The sequence below is a fragment of the Labrus bergylta genome, chromosome 1 (assembly GCF_963930695.1).
Source record: "Labrus bergylta chromosome 1, fLabBer1.1, whole genome shotgun sequence".
NCBI lineage: Eukaryota > Metazoa > Chordata > Actinopteri > Labriformes > Labridae > Labrus > Labrus bergylta.
This window is the reverse complement of record NC_089195.1, coordinates 19,622,457-19,644,704: the sequence shown is the minus strand read 5'-3', so window position 1 is coordinate 19,644,704 and position 22,248 is coordinate 19,622,457. Positions and strand designations below refer to the sequence as shown.

At 39.7% G+C, this 22,248-nt stretch overlaps 1 protein-coding gene across 1 annotated transcript in view; it reads left to right on the top strand.

The window, feature by feature from the left end:
- Nucleotides 1-316: 316 nt before the first annotated feature.
- mad1l1 (mitotic arrest deficient 1 like 1) overlaps nt 317-22,248 on the top strand; it is a 56,225-nt gene continuing 34,293 nt past the window's right edge. Inside the window, exons 1-15 of the mRNA XM_020643223.3 lie at nt 317-474; nt 911-1,093; nt 1,191-1,331; nt 1,504-1,683; nt 1,765-1,889; nt 2,045-2,126; nt 3,733-3,863; nt 4,609-4,723; nt 6,973-7,034; nt 11,659-11,745; nt 12,541-12,685; nt 17,632-17,772; nt 18,016-18,072; nt 19,385-19,476; nt 19,720-19,810. Coding sequence (XP_020498879.1) covers nt 950-1,093; nt 1,191-1,331; nt 1,504-1,683; nt 1,765-1,889; nt 2,045-2,126; nt 3,733-3,863; nt 4,609-4,723; nt 6,973-7,034; nt 11,659-11,745; nt 12,541-12,685; nt 17,632-17,772; nt 18,016-18,072; nt 19,385-19,476; nt 19,720-19,810 — 1,593 coding nt within the window. The 5' untranslated portion in view covers nt 317-474; nt 911-949. The remainder of the gene's footprint in view (nt 475-910; nt 1,094-1,190; nt 1,332-1,503; nt 1,684-1,764; nt 1,890-2,044; nt 2,127-3,732; nt 3,864-4,608; nt 4,724-6,972; nt 7,035-11,658; nt 11,746-12,540; nt 12,686-17,631; nt 17,773-18,015; nt 18,073-19,384; nt 19,477-19,719; nt 19,811-22,248) is intronic.

Genomic DNA, 22,248 nt, shown 5'->3' with positions numbered 1-22,248 from the left:
CCCTCTGTTGGACAAATGAAAAACTGCATTTTAAACATAAAGTGAAAAATACAATCAAATAGAACTTTACCAGTGTGTGTACTTACTTTAATGGGATCTACATGAATGGGATGACATATATGGGGAGGATGAAGTTTGTCATAAAGTTTCTGGATTTATTTCTGAGTCTGTCGGTTTGTGGGCATTATAATCTATAATATATTTCCCTCTAATTTAAGGCAAATTAAAAATGCATTACAGATGGTCAACTAAAGCCTAAATGACAAAAGCTCTAACTTATGCTAAATTAACTCCACTCTGCAAATGACACTCTCGCGATAGTCCGGGGAGTCTCGCGATACCACACGCATCTCATTCGAGATAAACTGGAGGGATTTCTGGAGTATGGAATATGTGCAGCTAACACGCTAGCAGAGTTACAAGAACTTATCTACAACTAACCTTCTTCTCTTGAAAAAACAAGTCAACAACGAGGTGAGGATGTTTATTTGAAAGATAGTTTGTTATTGGGCCACAAGTTGTTGTGTTTTCTTCGGTCAGTTAGCTGTCTAGCATCGTCTGAATATAAACGATCGTTTACACTTTAGCATCATGATTAAGATTTAAAGATTTAAAGATTTAAGATGTGTGGCGACACGGCAGCGATAACAACAATTTCTAAGTTTAAGTGTAGAGTAAACAAAGGAAACCTCTCAGAAACCGTCAAACTATTTGCAAATACAAATGACATGGCTGTATTTTACATGGCTACGTTAGCTTGGATAACAATGTTGTGTTTGTTGTGTTTGTTGTGTTAGAAGGCTGACGTTTATGTTAGTGACCCTTTGCATAGCTGCGTTACTTCACATGAATGAATACAAGCTCCAGAAATACCTTGTTTGTAACTTTGCTGACCTTGCTCTTATTTCAGAAAGTCAATTTGTGCATCGCAACACCAGAGATTCTCAGCATGGATTTAGAAGATAACACCACCGTGTTAACAACCTTGAAGTCCTTCAATTCCTTCATCAGCTGCTCTGAAGCTCCACAGAGGCTGTCAGAGCAGCCAGCTGGGACTGGCAACCTGCAGAGCCAGTTCAAACGCAGCATGGAGGTAAACTGAGACTGGTAGCATGGTACTAGTGAGCTGTGTAAAATTGATATTAAAATGTGACCTCAGCACTGACTGACTGACTTGTCTGTGCTTGTAGTTGTTGGAAGCAGCAGAGAGGGTTAAATCTCAGAATCGCTACCTTCAGATGGACCAGGAAAAGAAGCAGATGGAGCTCAGTCATAAGCGAGCTCGATTTGAACTGGAGAGGGCGGCATCTGATAGCGCAAGAGACTTGGAGGTACAGGTCACAGGTCCTGTCGTGCTGTTTTACCGTGGTCTGTGTAAATACTTGTGATTGGATGCAGGATGTCATGTTATTATTCTCTTGAATAATTCCATACATACACTTACTAATGATTTTAACAGAAAACATTATGTGAGACCAAATTTTAAATTGACCATTTTTACAGCATGAGGTTGACAGGAACCAGGACCTCTTGGGAAGAATCAAAAAGTTGGAGGAGAGAGAGACCGAAGCAGTGAAGAACCTATCGGAGCAGGTGGATGCTAATCGATCTCTCCGCAAGAATCTGGAGGGGATGAACAAGAAACTGGAGGAGAGAGAAAGTAGATTAAACACTGCTAATCAGGTACACACAGATGCGTTTAAACACTGACTGCATTTGTACGCACCATGTCCAGTATGGCTTACGTCTGTAATCTGTTTCCAGACGATTAGTTCTTTCAAGGATGAAATCAGAGAGCTGAAGCAAAAGATCCAAAATCAAGACTTGACAATTTCTTCTCAAACTCTGGAAAACCAGGAACTGCAGGAGCAGTTAGATTTACAAAACAGGTAAAAACACAAACACACACACACACACACATACACATACAGAGTCTACTGCATGCTGCACTCTGTTTCATACGGATGAAATAGTAATCTGACTGCATGAGACGAATGCTGACCATACGGTTTTGTCTTTTTTGTATGATAATGGTGATGAACAGGAAGTACAAAGAAGTATCACAGCTCTGCCAGAGTCTCCAAGCTGCTCAGTCTTCTTGCTCAGAGCACATCATCAAGATAAAGGTATTTTACCAATAGTGAAAATGACCACACTTATTCAGGGTGGTCCAACTGTGCTGCGTGCATGTCTAGGTTTTTTAATTAAATTTTACCTGGTTTTAGTTCTATAAAATTAAGCTAAATGGAACCGTCTGGTCAACCAGGTATTGCATAACAAAGGACTTGCATAAATGATATGCCATACATGCCTGTTAGCTTCTGCATTAGCTGTGCTCTTGAAGCAGCACTGTGACGTGTTGCTGGGAGGGACGCATCTTAGTTTCTTAGCTGTTCCCTTTTATGTGGTTTATAGACAAAATGCTCTCAAACTGCCTCAGTTTTGTGGCTGGATCAGCTTCCATGAGACTGAATGTTCATAGCACTGGAAGAGATCAAACGCTTGCCTGGGAAAAGTACACTCTAGTCCCTGTTTTCTGAAAAAATATATTTAATATTCAACACAAACACATTGTAGCCTAAAAAAGAAGGGACCTTATCCTTAAGAAAAAAGTAAACATAGTGGTTGTGGTGGCGGCGGCGGCTTTGCTTCCACTGGAGTTGGCTTGTCACTATTGCTATGTTGTGTTTAATGAGACAGACTTATGCACCACTGACTTGTTATTTTTTTGCCTATTGCGTTCATCTTCCGTTACATTAGTAGCAGAGTAATACAAGCAGCATTGTCCAAGCACAGAGCCACTACAGTTAGAAGCTCTTACTGTTGTTAGTTTGTTAAAAAAAAAATCACAGTGATTTGCTGGATAAGGTGTCAAAGGAAATGAGTAAGAAAATCAATCAATCACATTTATTTATAAAGCACATTTAAAAACAGCAACAGCTGACCGAAGTCCAATAAAACCAGGGCAGCACAGTTTCCTGAATTGACTGTGAGGAGGAGATCATTATGGACTTTTAGTAAGGCGGACTCAGTACTGTGAGCTTCCCTGAAACCTGACTGAAATTGATCAAGTGTATTATTTTGGTGAAGGTAGGGCAAAAGTTTGTGCAGAACAAGCTTTTCTAGTATTTTAGAGAGGAAAGGTAGTTTTGAGATGGGTCGGTAATTACAAAGCAGTAAGGGGTCCAGGTTTGGTTTCTTTAACAGCATGTTTAAGACAGGATGGGACTTTGCCGAATGCCAAGGAGCTGTTTACAATTGAGAGGACACTTGACCCAATGGAGTCAAAGGCCTCCTTAACAAGACGAGTAGGAACTATGTCATGCGGGCAGGTTGTAGATTTCATGTTAAAAACAGTTTCTTTAAGTGAGGCTTATGGATCAATGTGGTTAAAACCGGTTTATAATGATATATAAGCCATTCTTTTTGATATGTATGTATTGATATAACTCTCTTGTTTAAACTACATTTTTGTTTCCTTTCTCAGTTTTACATTTTAAAAAAGTTGGTTGAATTGAACATCATGTCTCATGTTTGTTATGTGCATTCATGCCGTTTGTCATGATTAAGATTCTGGTTTACAAACTGTTAAAATAATTTAATTTAAAATATACTGTAGATCTGAATGTCTAAGAAAGAAAATGGCACTTGATGCTTTAGCAGTGCACAGAAAATAAGCCAATGTCTACTGTTGCCTTTGCTCCGTCTCATTTCTTTGGTCCTGTTTGGCAGGAGTTAGAGAGGCGTCTGACCCTCCAGGAACAAGACATTGCCATTGTGAAGACTGTGAAGTCTGAAGTGGCAAAGGTGCCAGACCTGGAGAAGGAGTTGAAGCGCCTCAGAGAGGATAATGCCTTCCTCAGGTCAGATATTCTTTTGAATTTTGTATATTGCTTTCCAAAGGTTCCACCTTTCAGGAGAATAGTCAGGGTATCATATTGTAAGAGTACAGCTTAGTGTGACCCCTCATGGGCTTCAAACTGATATTTCACCGTCTCTGCGGGTCATCATACCACACTAGGAGGGAGAATAAGGAAACCAGTGACTTTGCATTGTTTTAAAGTATGAAACTTAATTGGCTTTTCACAGTAATCCATCAAGAAAACAGTTCCTAACCAAACTTCAATTCCTCTGAAGATAAAATTCCTCTGTTACTCACTGGTTGGTCATTAGAGCCATTTGATGGTTTTAAGACGGTTTTTAATTAGCCACTTGGCATGGTAATGAAGCAGGATTGGTAGAGTAATATCCTGTGATGTTACATCAAAGTATCCTTCCTCTGTTAACATCTGGTTACCCTTTTAACCCCTGTTTTAGAGAGAAACTTTATGTAAGCTTGGGTTTTAGTGTAATCAGATGATCAATGCAATACACAGGTGAATATGTTGCACAATTTACATAAACTTGCTCATTCCAAGTAATACTTTTTTTTTTATTGCATTGATGAAGTTCCTGTCATCTCTCTAAATCTGAAATCAGATTTAAAAACCCTGTTAAAGTTTGGATGTAGCCAGTGATTTAAAGTTTCCTGTATTTTAACATCAGGCACTTTCATGCTTTGAAGTAATTTTGTGTGTGTCTCTGCTCTGTTGGCTCTTCTCTGTCTAGGGAGAGCAGGGAGAACTGCAGCCTGTTGAAAGAGGAGGTGGAGGGGCTGAGGAGGAAGCTGGAGAGGATGGAGAAAACTAAAGAAGAACTAGTTAATATCGAGCTAGAGAAGGAGGTAAATTGTATTCCCTTTTCTGTGGCATATTGGTATAACATCATTTAAACAGTCTACTACCAAATGTATATGAAAAGTATTTAAAGTGTGTTTGGATAAGACCTGAATAATATATTGGCTGTCCAGATTTGTTGTCAAATGTTAATAGTAACACCTACATTTTATGGCCAAAAGTCAGTGGACATTGAACCGCACACCTTTTGAGCTTGTTATAAAACCTCATCCAAAACCATGAGCATTCTTCTGGCATCTGCCTCAGTTACACAAGTTTGAGCATAAGACTGCCAATAGCTGCTTGCTGTACACGTCTCATGCAAAGCTGGGCTTGCATATTGATGTGAAGCTTGGTGATGTGAAGCCTGTGATAATTGCTCAGCCAGGGAAACCTCCAGAAGCTTAGATTGTGTATGAATGTTGCTGTGTCAGTCAGTTTGATAACTATGTAACAAGTGATGCAACAGAGGTTGCAGGAGACTTCCTTGCTCTCTGTCATTTTGATGGACGGGGTCGGAAAAACTTCTGTCATACCGTTTTATTACTGGTGGAGTACGTTTTTTCATGAATCATGACCTACAAAGTAGCATTTCTTTTTAAAAACAACTTAATCTCAAATAATGTGACATGAAAAACAATATAACATTATAATGCATTGATTAGAGCATGGAGAGAAATACACTGACCTGTGGTCACTTCCATGTCAGTGTCAGTTTTCAATGCAATTTGACAGAATTAGTCTAACTGAATACTAACAAACCTTTTAGTCTTCAACCTCTCATTGCCATTTTAATTTTGTTCTGGAGGCAGAATCCCAGTCCTGCAGCCACACTGGTGACTGAATTTACCAGCTGTACGTTCAGATAACGTTTTATAGTCATTAAACTTTCCTCCCATTGTGGTGATCAAAACTAGCTAAGACTCTGAATGTTGGATTTCCCGACCCTGCAAGCACTCGCATCAGTAAGAGGAAATCCTACATCATGCCGCCCCGCTGCACCAGCTGTAACTTCCTGTAGTGGTCACAGATGCGCCCCAAGGCTTCCAATCCATAGCTCTTCACTGTGCTGTCAGCAGCAAATAGCAAGAGCAACAGTGTAGAGAAGAGGGATAATGCACCGAGGGGTATCTTTGTTTTTTTTTTAATCAAAAAATGTACTCTGTGCACAAACTGGAAAAGGGTCTGCGTGCTTGCATGAGTATGATGCCACACTGGATCAACATCAGTATTTGAATTGGTCAGAATGATGAACAGACTTCAGCAGTTTTTGTCATTGTTCAAAAAAAATCCATTAAAAACCGGAAAAGTATTCAGTTAAGACAACCTCTGGGCTATGATTTTTTTTGTACCTCAAAAAACCTGAACCTAATAATAGGTGGTGATGTTCCTCAAGTGTTTTAATAAGAATGTATGGTTGTCTGTAATTTTGATGGACCGGTTTCTAAGAATTCCACGAGGTTCTCAAATTTCCCGTCATTTTAATTTCAAATCACAATTAAACAAACTTAGATAATAATAATAATGTATACATGAAAGAAAAAAAAAAGGACACTAATAGATCTGTCACTTGAAACCCCACCAGAAGAAGATGATGACCACCCTCAAAGCTTTAACATGACTATGGCTACTCACCAGAGTGTGCCAGAGTGTCACTCAATGCTGATTTTGGCATCGTAGGGCACCCTCGAGCAGATCTGTTTAGCATCTAAGCTTTTCTACAACATACATGACCAGCACTCCCCCTCCGTGTTGCCTCTTGCTTGCACCATATCACTAACTGCCGCTGGCTGATAATCGTTATCAGTTTTATCAGCTTGTTCTTCGACCTACACTGCCTCATTTATATTTAAACACTTTGAAACAAACCATATCTTAACTCATACAATACAATCATGTTCCCATTTTTTTCCCTCTTTCTATAAGCTGTATCTATATGGTTTGTGAAAAAAATAACAAAATGAAAACAAAAACAACACTGAACTTAGTTGATGAGACAGCCTTCAGATGTTGTGCATCATTTCGTTGATACATTTCCGTAGGTTCAGGATAATATTCTGCTAAAGCCTCCCCTGGTGTCCTCTGACTTTTTGGCTATCGAGTATGTTGTGTCAGTGCCCATAATAAGATATGGTGTTTTATAACGCACATGTATTGCACATATACTTTTGACCAAATATATTCGTTAATATACTGCAGTTGTTTTATTTCTTCCTGTATATCCTAATATATTACCTCTTGTTTCTTGAACCCTTAGAGGTTGGCAGAGAAACTCCATGCCTGGGAAAACCTGGGGCAATCTACTGGACTCAACATCAGGTCAGACACTGTGCCAGAGTGTGACTGTGTGTGATTATGAGACAAACAAAACAAGATGTTTCTTTTCTAACGTTTTAGTCATGTAATATAAATAAGTACCACTAGATGGGGCTGTGGTCACACCAAATAAATGTGCCTCATCACTGTGGATTGATTTCACCAACTTGTACAAGTTTGTGTTTGTGTGTGTGTGTGTGTGTGTGTTTGCTTGCTTCATACCTGCATGTGTGTGCACTGAGTGCGTCTGAATGCACCCAGTCAAAACTGATAAAGAGAAAATGATTGCATGTTTCCTTGTGTGAAGTGGGGCAGATCTGATAGACAATAAAACCACTGCAACATTGTCCAGAAAATGCATGCATACAAACATACAAACACACACACACACACACACACACACACTCCATTTTCTAGATGATTAACTAAGGTTGTGATGTTAACTGAATGTTAAATAGGACACATCCACACAGCGTATTCAGTTTTTCTCTGTGTGTGTGTGTGTGTGTGTTACATCCTCCTGCAGGGCAACAAAAAAGAGGTAGACACACTGTCAAAATTCTTGACTCATGGAAGGTTTCAGGTCTTATGTAATGTGTTATTGCTGCTGATACCATTTGTTAAATTTACAGTTATTAAAAGTCCTGGGAGGATCACTGCAAATGTAATACCAGTCTCAGTTTAATTCATACCATTATTGGGTTGGGCTGTCTATCATTTTCCTTAAGATTAAACTCAGGCCATCCTGGCTAAATTGAGTTGAAAATGTAAAACCCTCCTCAAAATTCAGGTCTTCAGACTGCCATGTGATTGGCTGCTTGAATGCCGTTGCTTGAAAAAGAAGAAAACTGCATCGCACACATACAGCTTTTAAAGGGCAGCCATATGTGTGAGGCTCGTACTGATCAAAAGTAAAGGTTAATGCAGCTTGCAAATCAACAGTTCGGAACTCCTTCAAGCTGTTTTTACTGTTTGCTAAATGGCTCGACTTAATTGTCAGCATGTTGTTTCCTGACACGGTCCTGTGATGAATGGAGAGCAGGAGCGTTTCATTTAGCGATCTATTCACCTTTTCTTGTTTGAAAATTAGTATTGACTTTATGCTTTAACAGCACATTGTGATTGCCTTCAAAGCTTTTAGGCAGTTATTATTTCATGATTTGTATTGTGCTGAAGGTTTTCAGGTGTGTCATTATTTTATTTTATGATAATAGAAAGTGAATCCTTACATATGTCAATAACCTGTTTCAAAAGTTGAAACTGATATCTGGTCTTATGAAACTGCACTTAAAGAAGGAAAAACATGGTGGTGTCTGGATGAATATTTACATCCAAACAAAGCTTCGTTTTGACATGCTTGTCTATACTTCTTTCTATTGCTTTGTTTAAATTGGCCTGCCTGTTGGTCGTTTTCGTGACTGCAAGCTCCTGATCCTTCTACATTGTTTCACTTGAGTTTACTTATTGTTCCTCTATCCGTCATAGCCAGTTGAGGATGGTCATTAGTGGTGTGAAAAGAACATGTTGTGCAGCAGTTGTTGTTAATGAGGAGTAAACACTTCTGTGCTGTTGTTAAGGGTCTTTTGCAACCGAGGATTTGGTTTCTTACCGGCTTTTCTGTCTTGTTCTGTCACACAAAAATAACTTCTTAGGACAGAAGTTAACCCTCCTCTCCTGATTCCTGAGCAACAATCAATGTGGCTGTCTGGTAAAGACGACGAGCGTCACTGCCTCCGCTCATCTCTGCCAGCAGTTGGCTGGTTGCTAGTGTTTATTTTCTTTCCTTCTGTTGCACAGTCTGATTACATTGTGCCTGCTCATGTGCCTACCCATGTGGCTCACAATTAAAGTAAGATGGACAGAAACTGTCTGAAAATATTTTCCTCAAATCAGGCTGTTAGATGGAGGAACATTGAGGAGACAGATGATGGAAGCATACAGGGAGACTGTTTGGAAATGGGTTGGCTTTTCAAGATTGTTTCTATTCCCTTCTGAAGAGAGAATTGAGACCAATAGGTGAATGTGTGTCTAAAGAAAATAAGGTTAAGGTTCTTTTCTACATGAACTGTATTATTACAGTGTGCTGCCTTGATAATGAAAGTACTATAAACTGAAAATTAGTTGAAATGTTATTAATCCCATCTTTTTTTATTTCTTCTCTCTTTTATCATCCATCTTTTATTCCATTGTTAATTATTAAATTTACATTGGTGGGCATTGGTCTCTGACAAAAAGTTGCAAAAATGCATTGGAATTTTCCTGAAAGGTACTTTATAAAGACTTAAGTTTTTTTTCAATTTAATGCTGAAAAAAATGTACTTTTAGTTAAAGATTTTGCAACAAAATATCATGAAAAGTAATAGTCAAATTAAATCTAAATAATTTATCATTTATGTAATAATCCAGCAAATAAAACAAAACACAGATCGCTTTAAGGGGTCTTTACTTATCACAAATGTTTCCTGAAAATCATCCAACAAAGCTTTAATTAGGCACGAGATCACACTCTCATTTTAACATAAACTCCTTTATCGAGGTGAATCAAGCTTCCATGTCTGAAAAGCGAAGCCAATGAAGAAGAACACTAAACATAATTAAGTTTTTGTGGCTCCTCTTACTCAAACATGGACCATGGTAAAGAAGTCTGTGATGAAATGGCCATACTTCTTACTCAACTCTCAACTTACTGTAGGAAACATTTTCTTAATGACTTTATGATCTGTCTTCTTCAATACAGCATGATGTCGATGTTGTTAAGTGTATTACCATTAAGAGATGATAAAGCAGGGTATTCTTATGGAGGGTGCTTCCTTGTGATTGACAAGTTGCAACCTTAAAAAAAGTTAAGTAGTGTCCACTTAATAGTGGCTCCAAAATCCAAGGAAAATCCTGTTTGGTCCATAGACCGTAAATATTAATGGACTAAGTAAGACGTCACCCATTTGTAACTCCAGGGGGCTTTGGAGTCCCATCAATGGCTGTCGCCATGCTTGAAATGCTGTCTCAACCTAACTTTCAGTCAACCTAACTTTCAGTCAACCTAACGACTGGCTGAGAGTTTAAGATGAGGCGGGTTTTAAGCCTCTTGACACACAGTGACCACCCCCGCCCATCAATCCCGTCAGATATGGGAATTATTGTAAATAATGCATATCCTTCATAAAATCCAAACAGATGAGTTATAAAGAAATCCCCCCCCCCACAAACAGTGTTTGCTGATAGAGACAGGAGCTATTTGACCAGGCTGTAAACATGTTAAATTCTGCTGTAAAAAACGGCTTTTAAGAATAGGTGTGTATGTGACTGATGGTGCTTTTGCAGCCAGCCTCAAGCGGACACTTGACAAACTACAGGATTTTGCACTTCTGCGTCTGCTTTATTTTTCAACAGCGGAGGTTGATTATTTGAAGGATACAAATTTTGCATACATTTGTATTTACTTAACCCTGAAACTTCTGTAGTTAAAGATTGTAATCAAAATATTCTCACCCTTAGCCCAGATTAAAACACACGGGCCACAGCCAAAATGAAAACCTCAATCTTAGTGTTTGAATAGCTTCCCTTTTCTCACTAAAGTCTTGCTTAAAACTAGACTCTCAGTGGACTCTAGACTTGTGCGTTCTCTTGTCGTTCACAACATCTCACCCTATAATTTGCTACCAACCTGTTATTGGTAATGTCAACAGAGCTGGCAGGCTCATGACCCATGAAACCCCCCCAGAAACACTGGCAGAACACGCTGAGAAAGCCTCTAATGTAAGCTCAGGAGAAGGCTCATCCTTCAGTGCTGACGGCCACGTGGAATTACCTTCTTCGTTATTCCATCATTATTCGTGAACTCATATTCTATTCATGAGATTATTTCCATACACGAGGCTCCACCTAGCGGAAGTGGACATGTTGATAAATCCATGCCATTCCTATTTCACGTGGGGGAACTCAGGCTTTCCACTCTTGATGCTCGCCTGATCTCTCAGTCTTTTTCTTCCATGTGTTACATTTGTCCTCTTACTCAGTTCATGCTAACACTGTTGAAACCTTATTACCCTTGTTACATTGATCTCACACATTTTTTGAATTTAAAATGTCATTTATCCTAATGACCAAGATATACCACGTTTCATTTTACCTGCTAGCTTGCAGCTAACTCACACAGTGTGCTGAACTCCTTAAATGTGTGCCCATTTCACACGAGCTAAAGGGATAATGGAATTTTGTTTTTATGCACAGATCCATAGTTACTCTCTATATTTACAGTGTGCAGGTCACGTGGTGCATCTCTGTCTGAGTATGTGACCTTCTCTATTGTTGCTCTACCCTTGCCTGTTTGTGTATGTGTTTTGTAATCTGTCAATCTCTCCCACTGAGTGAGTTTGTTTTGTAGAACTGTGACCAGTATTTAGCCCACTATCCTCCTCTCATCTCTCCCTCTGCTGCTCATGTCTTTTTATTTCCCAGCTCCCCATCGGCCGACGAACAAAAGAATATGGGAACGCCGTCGTTTCCATCTTTTCTCTGTCCTCTCTGCTCACTCAGTCGTATTGATTTTTTTTGTGTGTGTCTGTAAGTGTGCGTGTGTGTACACATGTGTGCATGCTAACTGTTCTGTGTTTGTCTCTGCCTGTAGGAAACCAGAGGATCTGTCCAGGGAGGTGATTCAGATCCAGCAGAGAGAAATTGCTCTGAAAGAGCAGAACTACACACTCACCAGCCGGTAACACACACACACACACTTCTTCACACACAAAATCCCTCTTTCTGCCTTTAGACCTTTTTCTTCCATTCTGCCTGCATGCCTTAGTCCCCTCATGTATCTATTAGAGCGTATCTCTGAGAAGTCCTTAATTGTCACAGAGTTAATTAAACTGGTCCTGATTCTGATAGCACTCCTGACAGTAACCGCTGGTGTGTGAGTGAGAGTGAGAGTATGTGTATGTGTATGTGTATGTGTGTTTGTGTGTGTGTGTGTGTGTGAGAGAGAGATTGTGATTTGGAGGGGGGGGAGGGGTGGTTCGCTAATTAAACTTGTCCTGTTTAGGCAGAGGTGATGTCTACAGGGAGGACTGGGCGCATGCTCCGATACACTCCTGCTTTGGCTCAGTCCAGCTAAAAAAAGCTTTCATTAGCTAACAAGGATCTCTCTTGTGCTTGGCTTATTGAGCTCATTAAGAAATATTAGAAAATGCAGAGTGGGAGACTGGGGGCTGTGGCAGGGTTTGGTGAAAGAAGCCTGTGTGTAATTATTGCTGAATTGATCAGACCTGGCTAACTAAACAAAAGCAAAACACAACCATGCTTACTGCTATGAATAATATCTGGACAGTAGTCTGGGGGTTATTCCATGTCAGTCAGGTGAGTTCTCTGTAGTAATCTTAATTGACTGAGAATTACCTTCTCTAATAGTCAGAACAGCACTAAGCAACCTGTATCCCACTCCCTGCCCTCTCCTCTCAATAGTTATTAACCTACACACTCACTTCTGCTTTGTTCATTCATCCCGGTCTGTCAGAGTGAGAAGTGTGGAGCGTTCGCAGTCAGAGCTCCAGGCAGAGCTGACCCAGCAGCGTGGTAAGACATTGGAGGAGCAGAAGAAGAGAGAGACGCAGGACTCTCTTGTCCGTCGACTACAGAAGAGAGTGCTACTTTTGACCAAGGTAACCTCGACCATCAAAGGCACTCAAAAACAAACCCATAAATTCTGACACGTTTGAAGCCACACCTTGACATACAACCTTTTCACCATCACCCAAGTCCACAATCTGACACTCAGGGTACAGTAAGGACTTGAATCTTAAGGCAGGCACGGAATTCTAAATCTTACTTTTACCCTTCTCTTCCTCTGATTGGCCGATAAAGATCACATGTTTCATCATGCTGTCCGCTTGGCTTCCCCCTGCTCTGCAGTTCCTGACTAGACCTCCCTGTGATATTGATTTCTCAGTGTGTGTAATGTGTGTGTAATTCCCTAGGTCAACATTCTCAGTCTCTTAGTACACAAATCACACACATTCTCTCTTGCACGCACGCACGCACGCACGCACGCACGCACACACACACACCATCACAACTGAGCAGGGCACAGGCACACTGAAAATATGGCTTGGCCCAAGTCTGTTTTGGCAGAGATCACATTCAAGCAGATTTCTGGGTGTGATTCATTGTTGTTTATCGTCAAGACACACTGTGTTTTCAAAACTATCTGTTCATCGTAGTGGATAACTGGGCTTTTCAACATTCCTCTTTTTATTTATCATCAAAACATTTGAAGGCTGTCCTTCATTAAAATGGATGAGACTTTTTTCATTTTGCGCACACATTACAGTACAATGGTGATGAATTAATCCATCAAAAATGTAAAAAAAGATTCCCTCTCCTTGTGCATGTGTAAATAACCTTGACACCTTGGCTGCTGAATGCAGTTGATGCTGACACCGCGTTGAAGATCTCCGGACTGGAGGCCTTGAAGCGGGTGTGGGACCTCTACGGGTTGGACAGACTGGGCTGAATGCCATATGATTCCTTTTGCTAAAGCAAGTGCTTAGAGGGTTGGGAAATCCAACATGCATTGAGTCTTGCCTAGTTCTGATTATTCCAGTGTGAGAAAAGTCCAGTTAAAACAAAAACAGACATGAGAAGTTGTCTGTCTGACTCAAATGGCCTCTGCTGCCATCTCCCCAGTGTGTCCATGACGACAAGGAGACAAGTTTGAGTCACAGGCCACAACCTGTCTATTAGGTTCAGTTAAAGTCTATTCAAAGTTGTATATGCAATATGGAGAAAAAGAGTGCCCACAGGCTATTAAAAAGGTCATGATTAATTTTCATTAAAAAAGGGAAAATTAAAATGGTATGTATTAACACGGTCCATCAAAATGACGAACAGAGAGAAGGTCTAACGTGACCTGTGGTTGGCACTGCTGTTTGGGTTGTGGTGGCCACTGAGGGCTACGTGACAGGTAAGGTACGTTTTCAGCGGAGCTGGGCACAATGCAAAAAAGAAAGTGTACCTACTACCTAGAGTAGTGTGGAACACTTTTGGTGAAGAAAGGACATCAATTTTAAATAATTTATCAAAGTTGTCATTCATCTTGCCCTGGTCAACTATTTTATTAATTGACGTTCCATTTTGACGTCCCCCCCACTCCACCTGTGGAACTGGCTGTAGCCACAAACAGGCTCATAAATCAATGACGATGAAGAGGCTTGACAGCAGTTGTTAAAGAACTGGAGAAGATATCGATTCCATCTCCCCCCTCGGCCTCTTCTTTATGCTACTGTTAAGATTTTTTTTCTTTACTTACATAAAGCAGGACAGACCGGCTGCCCCATCAGAAGCACAGTGGCATCTTCACGCAGCAGATAAAACTGTTGACATAAAAGCAATTTAAAAAATAGATGATAAAAAACAGTAATGACAGTTTTATCACTTTGTCCTCCTGCTTCTGGCTCCCTCTTTGTTTGTCTATGCTCTAAAATGAGAGTTTATTTTATCCCAAAAGTAGGGACAGATTTTTGATTAAGATTGACTGAATTTTATTGAACCATTATAGAAAGTAAACAGCCAAAGGGCCTGCTGGTTACTATTAAAAGGAAACACTTATCCACTGACCTTTTTGGAGGTTTTTGTTTTTTTTCACTTTTTTTTAATATTTAATTCTGCTTAGTCCGTCGTCCTCTTGGGCTTCCATGTCTCTCCAATCCAAGCTTATCAAAAAAATGTATTGGCCAATTGTGCAACATGGCATGACAAAAGACACTGCCAAAGCAAATAAAGTAGAATTCAGGATGATTTCACATCTAGTGCTTTTATATGAACCAGACTCAGTCATGTTTAAATGGATTACGTTGCTTTTGAAATGGCTCATCACAGGCTGAATCTGATTATGGTAAACATGGTTTGTTTTTAGATACTAGCCTACAAGCTGATCTGACAAATTGCAGCACATTATTCAAGACATTTTACATGAAGGAATTTCAAGGTGCTTTTGAGCAGGTTTAAACTGGCTGCACTATTTAGCAATCACCATACAGCACATGCAGTTATCTGAAGTGGTATTTAAGGCCGTTATTCATTTTCTGACTTCAACCTAAAGTGCATTTACCGTTCTAAATGAGCCCTGTTAATAATTGTCTATTGAGCTTTCAATGTCCCTCAGAGTTAAAGGATGGTCCTGAGCTGTTTGGCTGTTTTTGAGCTGGTTATTTAAAGCCTGTTGCCACAAAATGGTATCGGCTTTACTTTATAATGGAGAGCCAAAGAGAGGGGGTGAGATGCATCATTTCAACTGACTTGACTGACAGTGAATTTACATAAATAAATTTAATAAATGGGCTGTTTGCCAGTTTCTGAACAGATTAGATTGAACTCTCTTCATGTTGCTGGTCAACAAAAACCTATTTAGTATGTTATATTTTGCTTCAATGTAAATATAATTTGTGACTGTAACAAGCTTAATTGATGTTTGAAATAACATTTTAAGATGTCTTAATGTTGTAAACTTTTTATGTTAACAGTCGTAATAACATAATAGTGAACCATTTTATAGCATGTTAAATAGTCAGAGTGCAGCTTAAACAACTTGATACTTGCCTGAAGAGCTTTACGTGATAACAGACATGATGTACACAGAACAGAATAATTTATTGTACATAATTACCTCAACAAGTTGACATTACAATTTAGCACGCAGTCAAACTTACTGTAAGTTGATGTGGCAGGCAACACCAGCTGAGATAAGTTATCTTTACTACAGTAAGACTATTTAGTTCAGGTAACGTAAAATATTAAGTACATAGATTTGTTATTATATGTGAAGCGTCTTTGAGTACTTAGAAAAGCGCTTTAAAAGTCCAATGCATTATCATTATTATTATATAACAAAAGCCTTATCACTACTTAAAACCATCTGTTATTGATGCCTTTTCTTAATGTTAATGTAATCATAGGATTTTTAACTTTAGATTATTATATTAGATACAATAAACCTGGACAATTATGGAAAGAAAAACTATTAAACAACACATTTATAATTTTTCAATGTATTTTATTGGAAGCAACATTTGCAGGGTTACACTCTGAACATTGTATTATCAGCAAAAGACAAGTACAATAAATCATGAAGCCTTGTGTTCCTTCGAATATCCCTCAGGTCGATCAGAGACTTTTATAAATTCCTTTGCAGTCTGGAGTCTCTGTTACCAGTCACAGATGAGAGCTGTCTCTTATGAAAGAGTCCTCCGCAGGTTCAACATGCATTCAGAGATCTGCGTAGTCTATTTTAATTTACTTGCAATATAATTGTGTGGGATGCCTTTGCCTGCAGCGTCTCTGCTTTCTGCGGAAAACTTTTCACTCACAAAGGCTAACTTCCTGATGTTCTTAAACCTTCCAATCTTAACCTCCAATCACTCAGCAGTAGATGATGTCAGGGTTCTTGAAATCAGTTGGTTAATATTGGAGTTTGTATTGAGCTTGGTCCTCATCCATTAAGGGGTTTTGAAAATGCTAGAATCACACTTATCAAAACATTTTATTGGGCGTATTTTAACGTATATGTAGCTGTTAAGCTGACTACAGTACTTTTTATTTTGTTTAAAACTTTCAGCAAATTGCTGAGCAGAGTATGACTTTGCATGAAATTGTCAGAGTCCATTTTTCACACATGGACAGTCAATAAGGACTTGTTATTCAGAGTTTGACGGCTAAAATGGACCACTGGCTAAGACATTTTCATGATTTAAAGGCAGTAATACAGCTATTTCTTGTCTTTTTGTGTTCTGTCTGACATCTGCAATTGACTTTCATCTTCTTTGACTTTTGAATTGTCCTTTTAGAGGGCTGACTTTAAGTGGTATTTTATTTTCGGTGTTTTTGAATCACACTAAGACATGCATGTTGTTGTGTGTGCTAATGGACATTCTGCAGACACATGCTGACAGACACTCATGAGCTGTTTGGAGACGGTGGTTCAGTCTGAGTGACACTTGAGAAGACATAGACTTGAGGAGGTTTTTATCCCCTCGACTCAAAAAGCAGCAACTGCGCAATGATAATCTGGACAGACTGCAGTGTGAAAGACATGTCTTTTATCCAGTTTTATAGAGGAGAGCCAGTTCAATAGAATTTCATGATCTCATCACATTACAGATAAGAGAGATGAGGCAGAATACAATTATACACTTGAACTGCAAAGACATTTCTCTATCATGACTCTGATTTTATTTTTTTTGTTTGTTCTTGATTCTTTGTCTACAAAGACATTTGTCTCTGATTTGATTATTACATGAGAAGAAACTGGGATGATTCAGACCATAACCCTGAGCTTCTCTTGTCACAGCTTGGATAAAAAAGGCGCAGCTGCCTCATACTTTGTTCCTCATTGACAAAGGCATTTTCTTGTCATATTAACACAACATGCCACCAAACAAAAGCTTCACAGAAGGATCAAAAAAAACACCAAGAGCTTTGATTTTCTCAGTTTGCTCACTCATGCACACAAATCGTACACATCCAATACAATTCAGTTAAGTCACAACTTCTTTCCTTTGTCATTTGATTGTCTACACCAGGATTGAGTGTCATTTTTTTTTTCTTCTTGCAGGAGCGAGATGGAATGCGTTCCATCCTAGAGTCCTATGACAGCGAGTTGGCGCCGACCGAGTACTCTCCTCAACTAAGCAAACGTCTCAGAGAGGCGGAGGACATTTTGCAGAAGACACAGAACCACAATGCAGAGATGGAGGTGTGTGTAGAACAATTCTTTCTCTGTTTTAGATTCAGTACAGCCCAATTGTGATAGTATTCAAAACAAATTTCAATATAAACTACCTATGAACCACTTACTTAAACCTTTTGCTGCTGCTGCTGCTTACATCACATTTCCTTTTTCTGTCAGTGCTGTTTATCAGTAGGTTGTTAACAGGAAGTCACTGTTTGCATTCTGTATCAGTAACCTTCACCCATTTTCATCTGTCCTTGGATTCAGGTCCAGTTGACCAAAGCACAGGAGGAGACACGCTCTCTGAAGCTGCAGTTGCAAGCAGTACGTATACACACACACACACACACACACACACACACACACACACACACACACACACACACACACACACACACACACACACACACACACACACACACACACACACACATACCGTAAAATCCTGAATATAAGTGCAAGAGTAATTAAGATGCACTCTGTTTTGGTAAGATCTTCCAGAGTAAAATATATATTTTTTGTCTTTTGATATTGAACAATACGCGTTTGCTTTTGAGCTTTTCAGTTTTGGCTCCAAAATAATATTTTCAACCTACCGCCACTTTAAACAAAATGAATATAAACAAAAAGGTTTAATGCAAAATAATCAATCGAAGATGTAGAAATCCTTATCACATAATCAAATGTTCTTTTGACTATATGACGTCATCCTATTGCTCTTGTACCTTTTTAGTCCCTGCTGTTATCATTGCAGGTGCACAGTGCCTCGTGTGACTCAAAGACGCTCTCATGCCTCAGTGACTAACATGCTGACGGAACATCTTTTTCACGCTGGAGCTATATAGCTTTTATGAAAGGGACGGTCCTATTTAGTTGCTGGATTGATTTTTCTCGTAAAGAACAGAAGGTTTCTTGTCTTGTTTTTCTCTTCTTACATACTGACTGAGGTGACACTAATTGACAGGCTACATGAAGAAAACTAGTAATAATGGAACATCCTTTTCAAACTGTTTCTCAAAGTGACTGGTTGCCAGGTGTACTGAAAAGATTCTGTGGTTTGTGAATGACGTTAAGTAGTGTAATCTTTAAATTTTCCGGATTAATTGGGCCCAGTTCATCTGTTACATTCCGTAAAACTGGAAAAGTTATCAGGTGTGACCTATATTCTCTTGCGTACTTCTGGACTGTGTCTTTGTGTCTTCACTTGGTCCCTGATCTCCCTTCTTTTCATCGCACCTTGTTGCTGGGGAGACATCAACATAGCCATGGCAATGAGTATTGACGCGTGAAATCCACCTGTCTGGTACCGCTGTAATTACTTCTCCGTCTTGGGAAGATTGGGAGCTAGGTTGAGTTGAGAGACAGACAGATGCTGTCAGGAAGAGGGGAAATGTAAATGAGGGAGGATTGCAGAGAGAGGAGAGGGAGAAACCAACTGAAACATGTGGACAAGAAGTAGAAGGAAATGAGTCTGTGGGCTAATGGTGTAAAGAGGATATATCTATTTGTATGGCTGCTATCTTTTCAAGCACAGTGCCCGGGATTTATCTACAGCCAAAAAGTTTGTGCCAGGCACACAGCCAAAGGTGATCGGATGTTTGTGCACAAGGCCCATTTTCTCCTCTGTGTCCCCCAGGTGGAGCTGGAGCTGGAGTCTGTAAAGAAACAGCAGGCCTCTGCTGCTGACGGCAACCCTTCAGTGGCCAAGGAAGAGGTCAGCGTACTCAGGTAGTTAGCACAAACACACACAATACACACTGTACAACTTGTTGATAATGCAGGTGAAAACCCGGGACATGAAAGGCTCACGCATAAACCAGGGCTGGATTAACTCAGCATGCCTCGACTGTAAAGCAGAGCTCTTCCTCCCGGATTAACCTTATGAATCAACAATGAGAATAGATGTTATTCTACACAGGCTAGATAAAATGAATATGTACTGGAAGTAAGTTGCTTGCATGCTTTTTACAGACAGAAAATCGAGGATTTAGAGGCGGAGCGGCAACGTTTAGAGGAGCAGAACAACATCCTGGAGATGAGACTGGAGAGACACAACCTACAGGTGAGGCACCAACACTTCTCTCCAGCTGTTCTCATTGATGGATTTACCCGTCTGGCACAAAGGAACCAATTTAATAACCCCAATGGCAGGAGCCAAGTCCATATGACACTGCAGATTGATTCACACAAACGCATCCCATATCTGACAGCTTTTCAAGCACAATTGGACCCAGGTGTGATTCCAGCACCGTCCAATGGACAAATCTCAAAACCTGTGGCTAGTTTTAAATTCCCCCTTTATAGGGATTAGAATGAACAGAGCGGCGGGCTGAATAGACGATATCGGCAAAATAAATTTAGACCCTTCACAGTGTCTGCTGGGAATGAAACGTGCTGAATTGAAATGAATCTTGGACCACACAGCCAAACACAGGGTTGCGTAAGTGTGTGCATATTATCCAGCTACTTTCATCTGACAAAGTTACTTAACTAACTCCCTCCCTGATACCTGATCCCCTCTCCTTTTTAAATTGGCCCGATCTGTCTGTGTGTGTGTTTCATCTCAGCCAGGTCCTCTCACTTGCCTGACTCATACTGTGCCAAACTAAGCCTACCAGGGCACTTTAATGAAACGTGTGTGGGCAAGCGTGTTGGTTCCATTTAGCAGAGGGGTGGATGAAATCCATGTGTTCTCAAGCATGACCGCTACTTTTAAGGCAATTGACAGCAGAGTATGCGTAGACGTGTGTGTGCTGTGCGTCTGTGTGTGCGCGCAGGTTTCAAGGTTGCATGGTCAATGGATCGGTTCTTAGGAGTTAATTCTTATGACTTCTCTATGGTCTAATGCACAGCGAGAGAGCGCTACATGGGCCTGGTGAAGAGATGGGTGACTGAATGGAGAAGCATTTGAAAGGATAAATGGTGTCTGAATGAGTGGGCATGAATGACTTACACAATTGAATGCTTGGATAAATGGACGATGGGAATTTTCATTACATCAACTTGCAACCCTAAGCATAATTTCTGCCCTATCTTTATATTTAGACCATTGAAAGCAGTGTGACTAACAAACACTACTACTTAACAGTAGGCCTAAATAAGGTGGAGAAAGGAGTCCATTGAAATGTAGAAGTTATAACTAACTAACTGGAAATAGCCTAGTACAGTATGTCTACCTGTGCAGCAGTGCTTCTCACATTGTTGATGTATGAGATTAATAAATCACAAAGTCTAAAATCAACTACATCATTGTTTTTAATCGCTTAAAAGCACTTTTTTTTTTCATGCAAAGTGCTTTGCCAATATGATCTTGTGGTTGTCCTGATTTTATTTTTGCAAAACCAGCTGCCAAAGGGGTTTGAGAAGATATTAAGGAAAAGAGTGAAATCATAAACACAGTGCTGGAAGAGGCAACCCAACTGTTGAGCCGAAAACTGGAAAGATTTTTATTTTGCTTGGGTGGCTTGGGCTTTTTCGCACCATGTCCTATACAGTGTACAGTCTGAGAGGGCAGAACAAAACAACTAGCTGCATTCCTCTGCTCCTCGGATGGTCCCAGTTTCCGAGTTAGGAAGTCATTCTTCTGACTTCAGTGTGTTTTCAGGTCAGAAAGTTGGAATGTAGCAACAACAAGAAAACCCCATTCATTTCATGTTTTCACATTATCCCCTGCAATACACAAAGAAAGCCTTCAGGCCTTTGACTAAAACTCTGTTTGTTGTGACTTTTTAAGTTCACTTTCTTCGTCTTCTTGTTCAAAGTTGCTACCGCTCATGCTGACAGAAGAGTTCTTTCTTTGAGAAATGTTAGCTTTACAATCGTTCATAAAAAATGAGCAGAACTGCAATGTTTCCCATACATTGATTAATCCGTGGTGGCCCGCCACACAATCGACAAGGACTTTCATTGGCATTTAAGGCATAATATGCACTTACTTATAATTTTGCCACAAAATGGGGAACAAGTAAATTTGATGGATTTTTGTCTTGTAAATTAAACCCTTAAGAGGTAGATTTGAAGCAAAGAGCATTAGAGCGTGCTGAATAATGGTTGTTGTATTTTAAAGGTGCTTTTAGAGATATTTCTGCTAAACTTTTCTGATAGGTCTGTTTCTAAGGACCGTCAGTATCAAATTGAAGTTGGTAACAATGTTTTTCCCAGACATGTTTAGAGAACTTGTCAAGGGCTGGTAAGCTCTTCTTCATGTTTGTTCTGCCTTATCTTAAGTAGCCCCTCGGTGGTTTGAAACCTGTTCCTCTTTCTAGTGCAGAATCATGTTCATTAGCATGGAGGTAAAATTACATCAACATGAGAGCCTAGAAAATAAATCATAAAGCAAATTAACCAAGTTGTGAATTCAGCTAATAACAATAACACAAAAGGCCTAAGGTGCAATATCAATTTTGCTTTATTAATGTTTTTTCTTGCACAATCGTAGCAGCAATAATGGCTGCCTTAGCATTGCTGTACTTTGTCTTCTTGCTGTCATGGCAGTGTCTA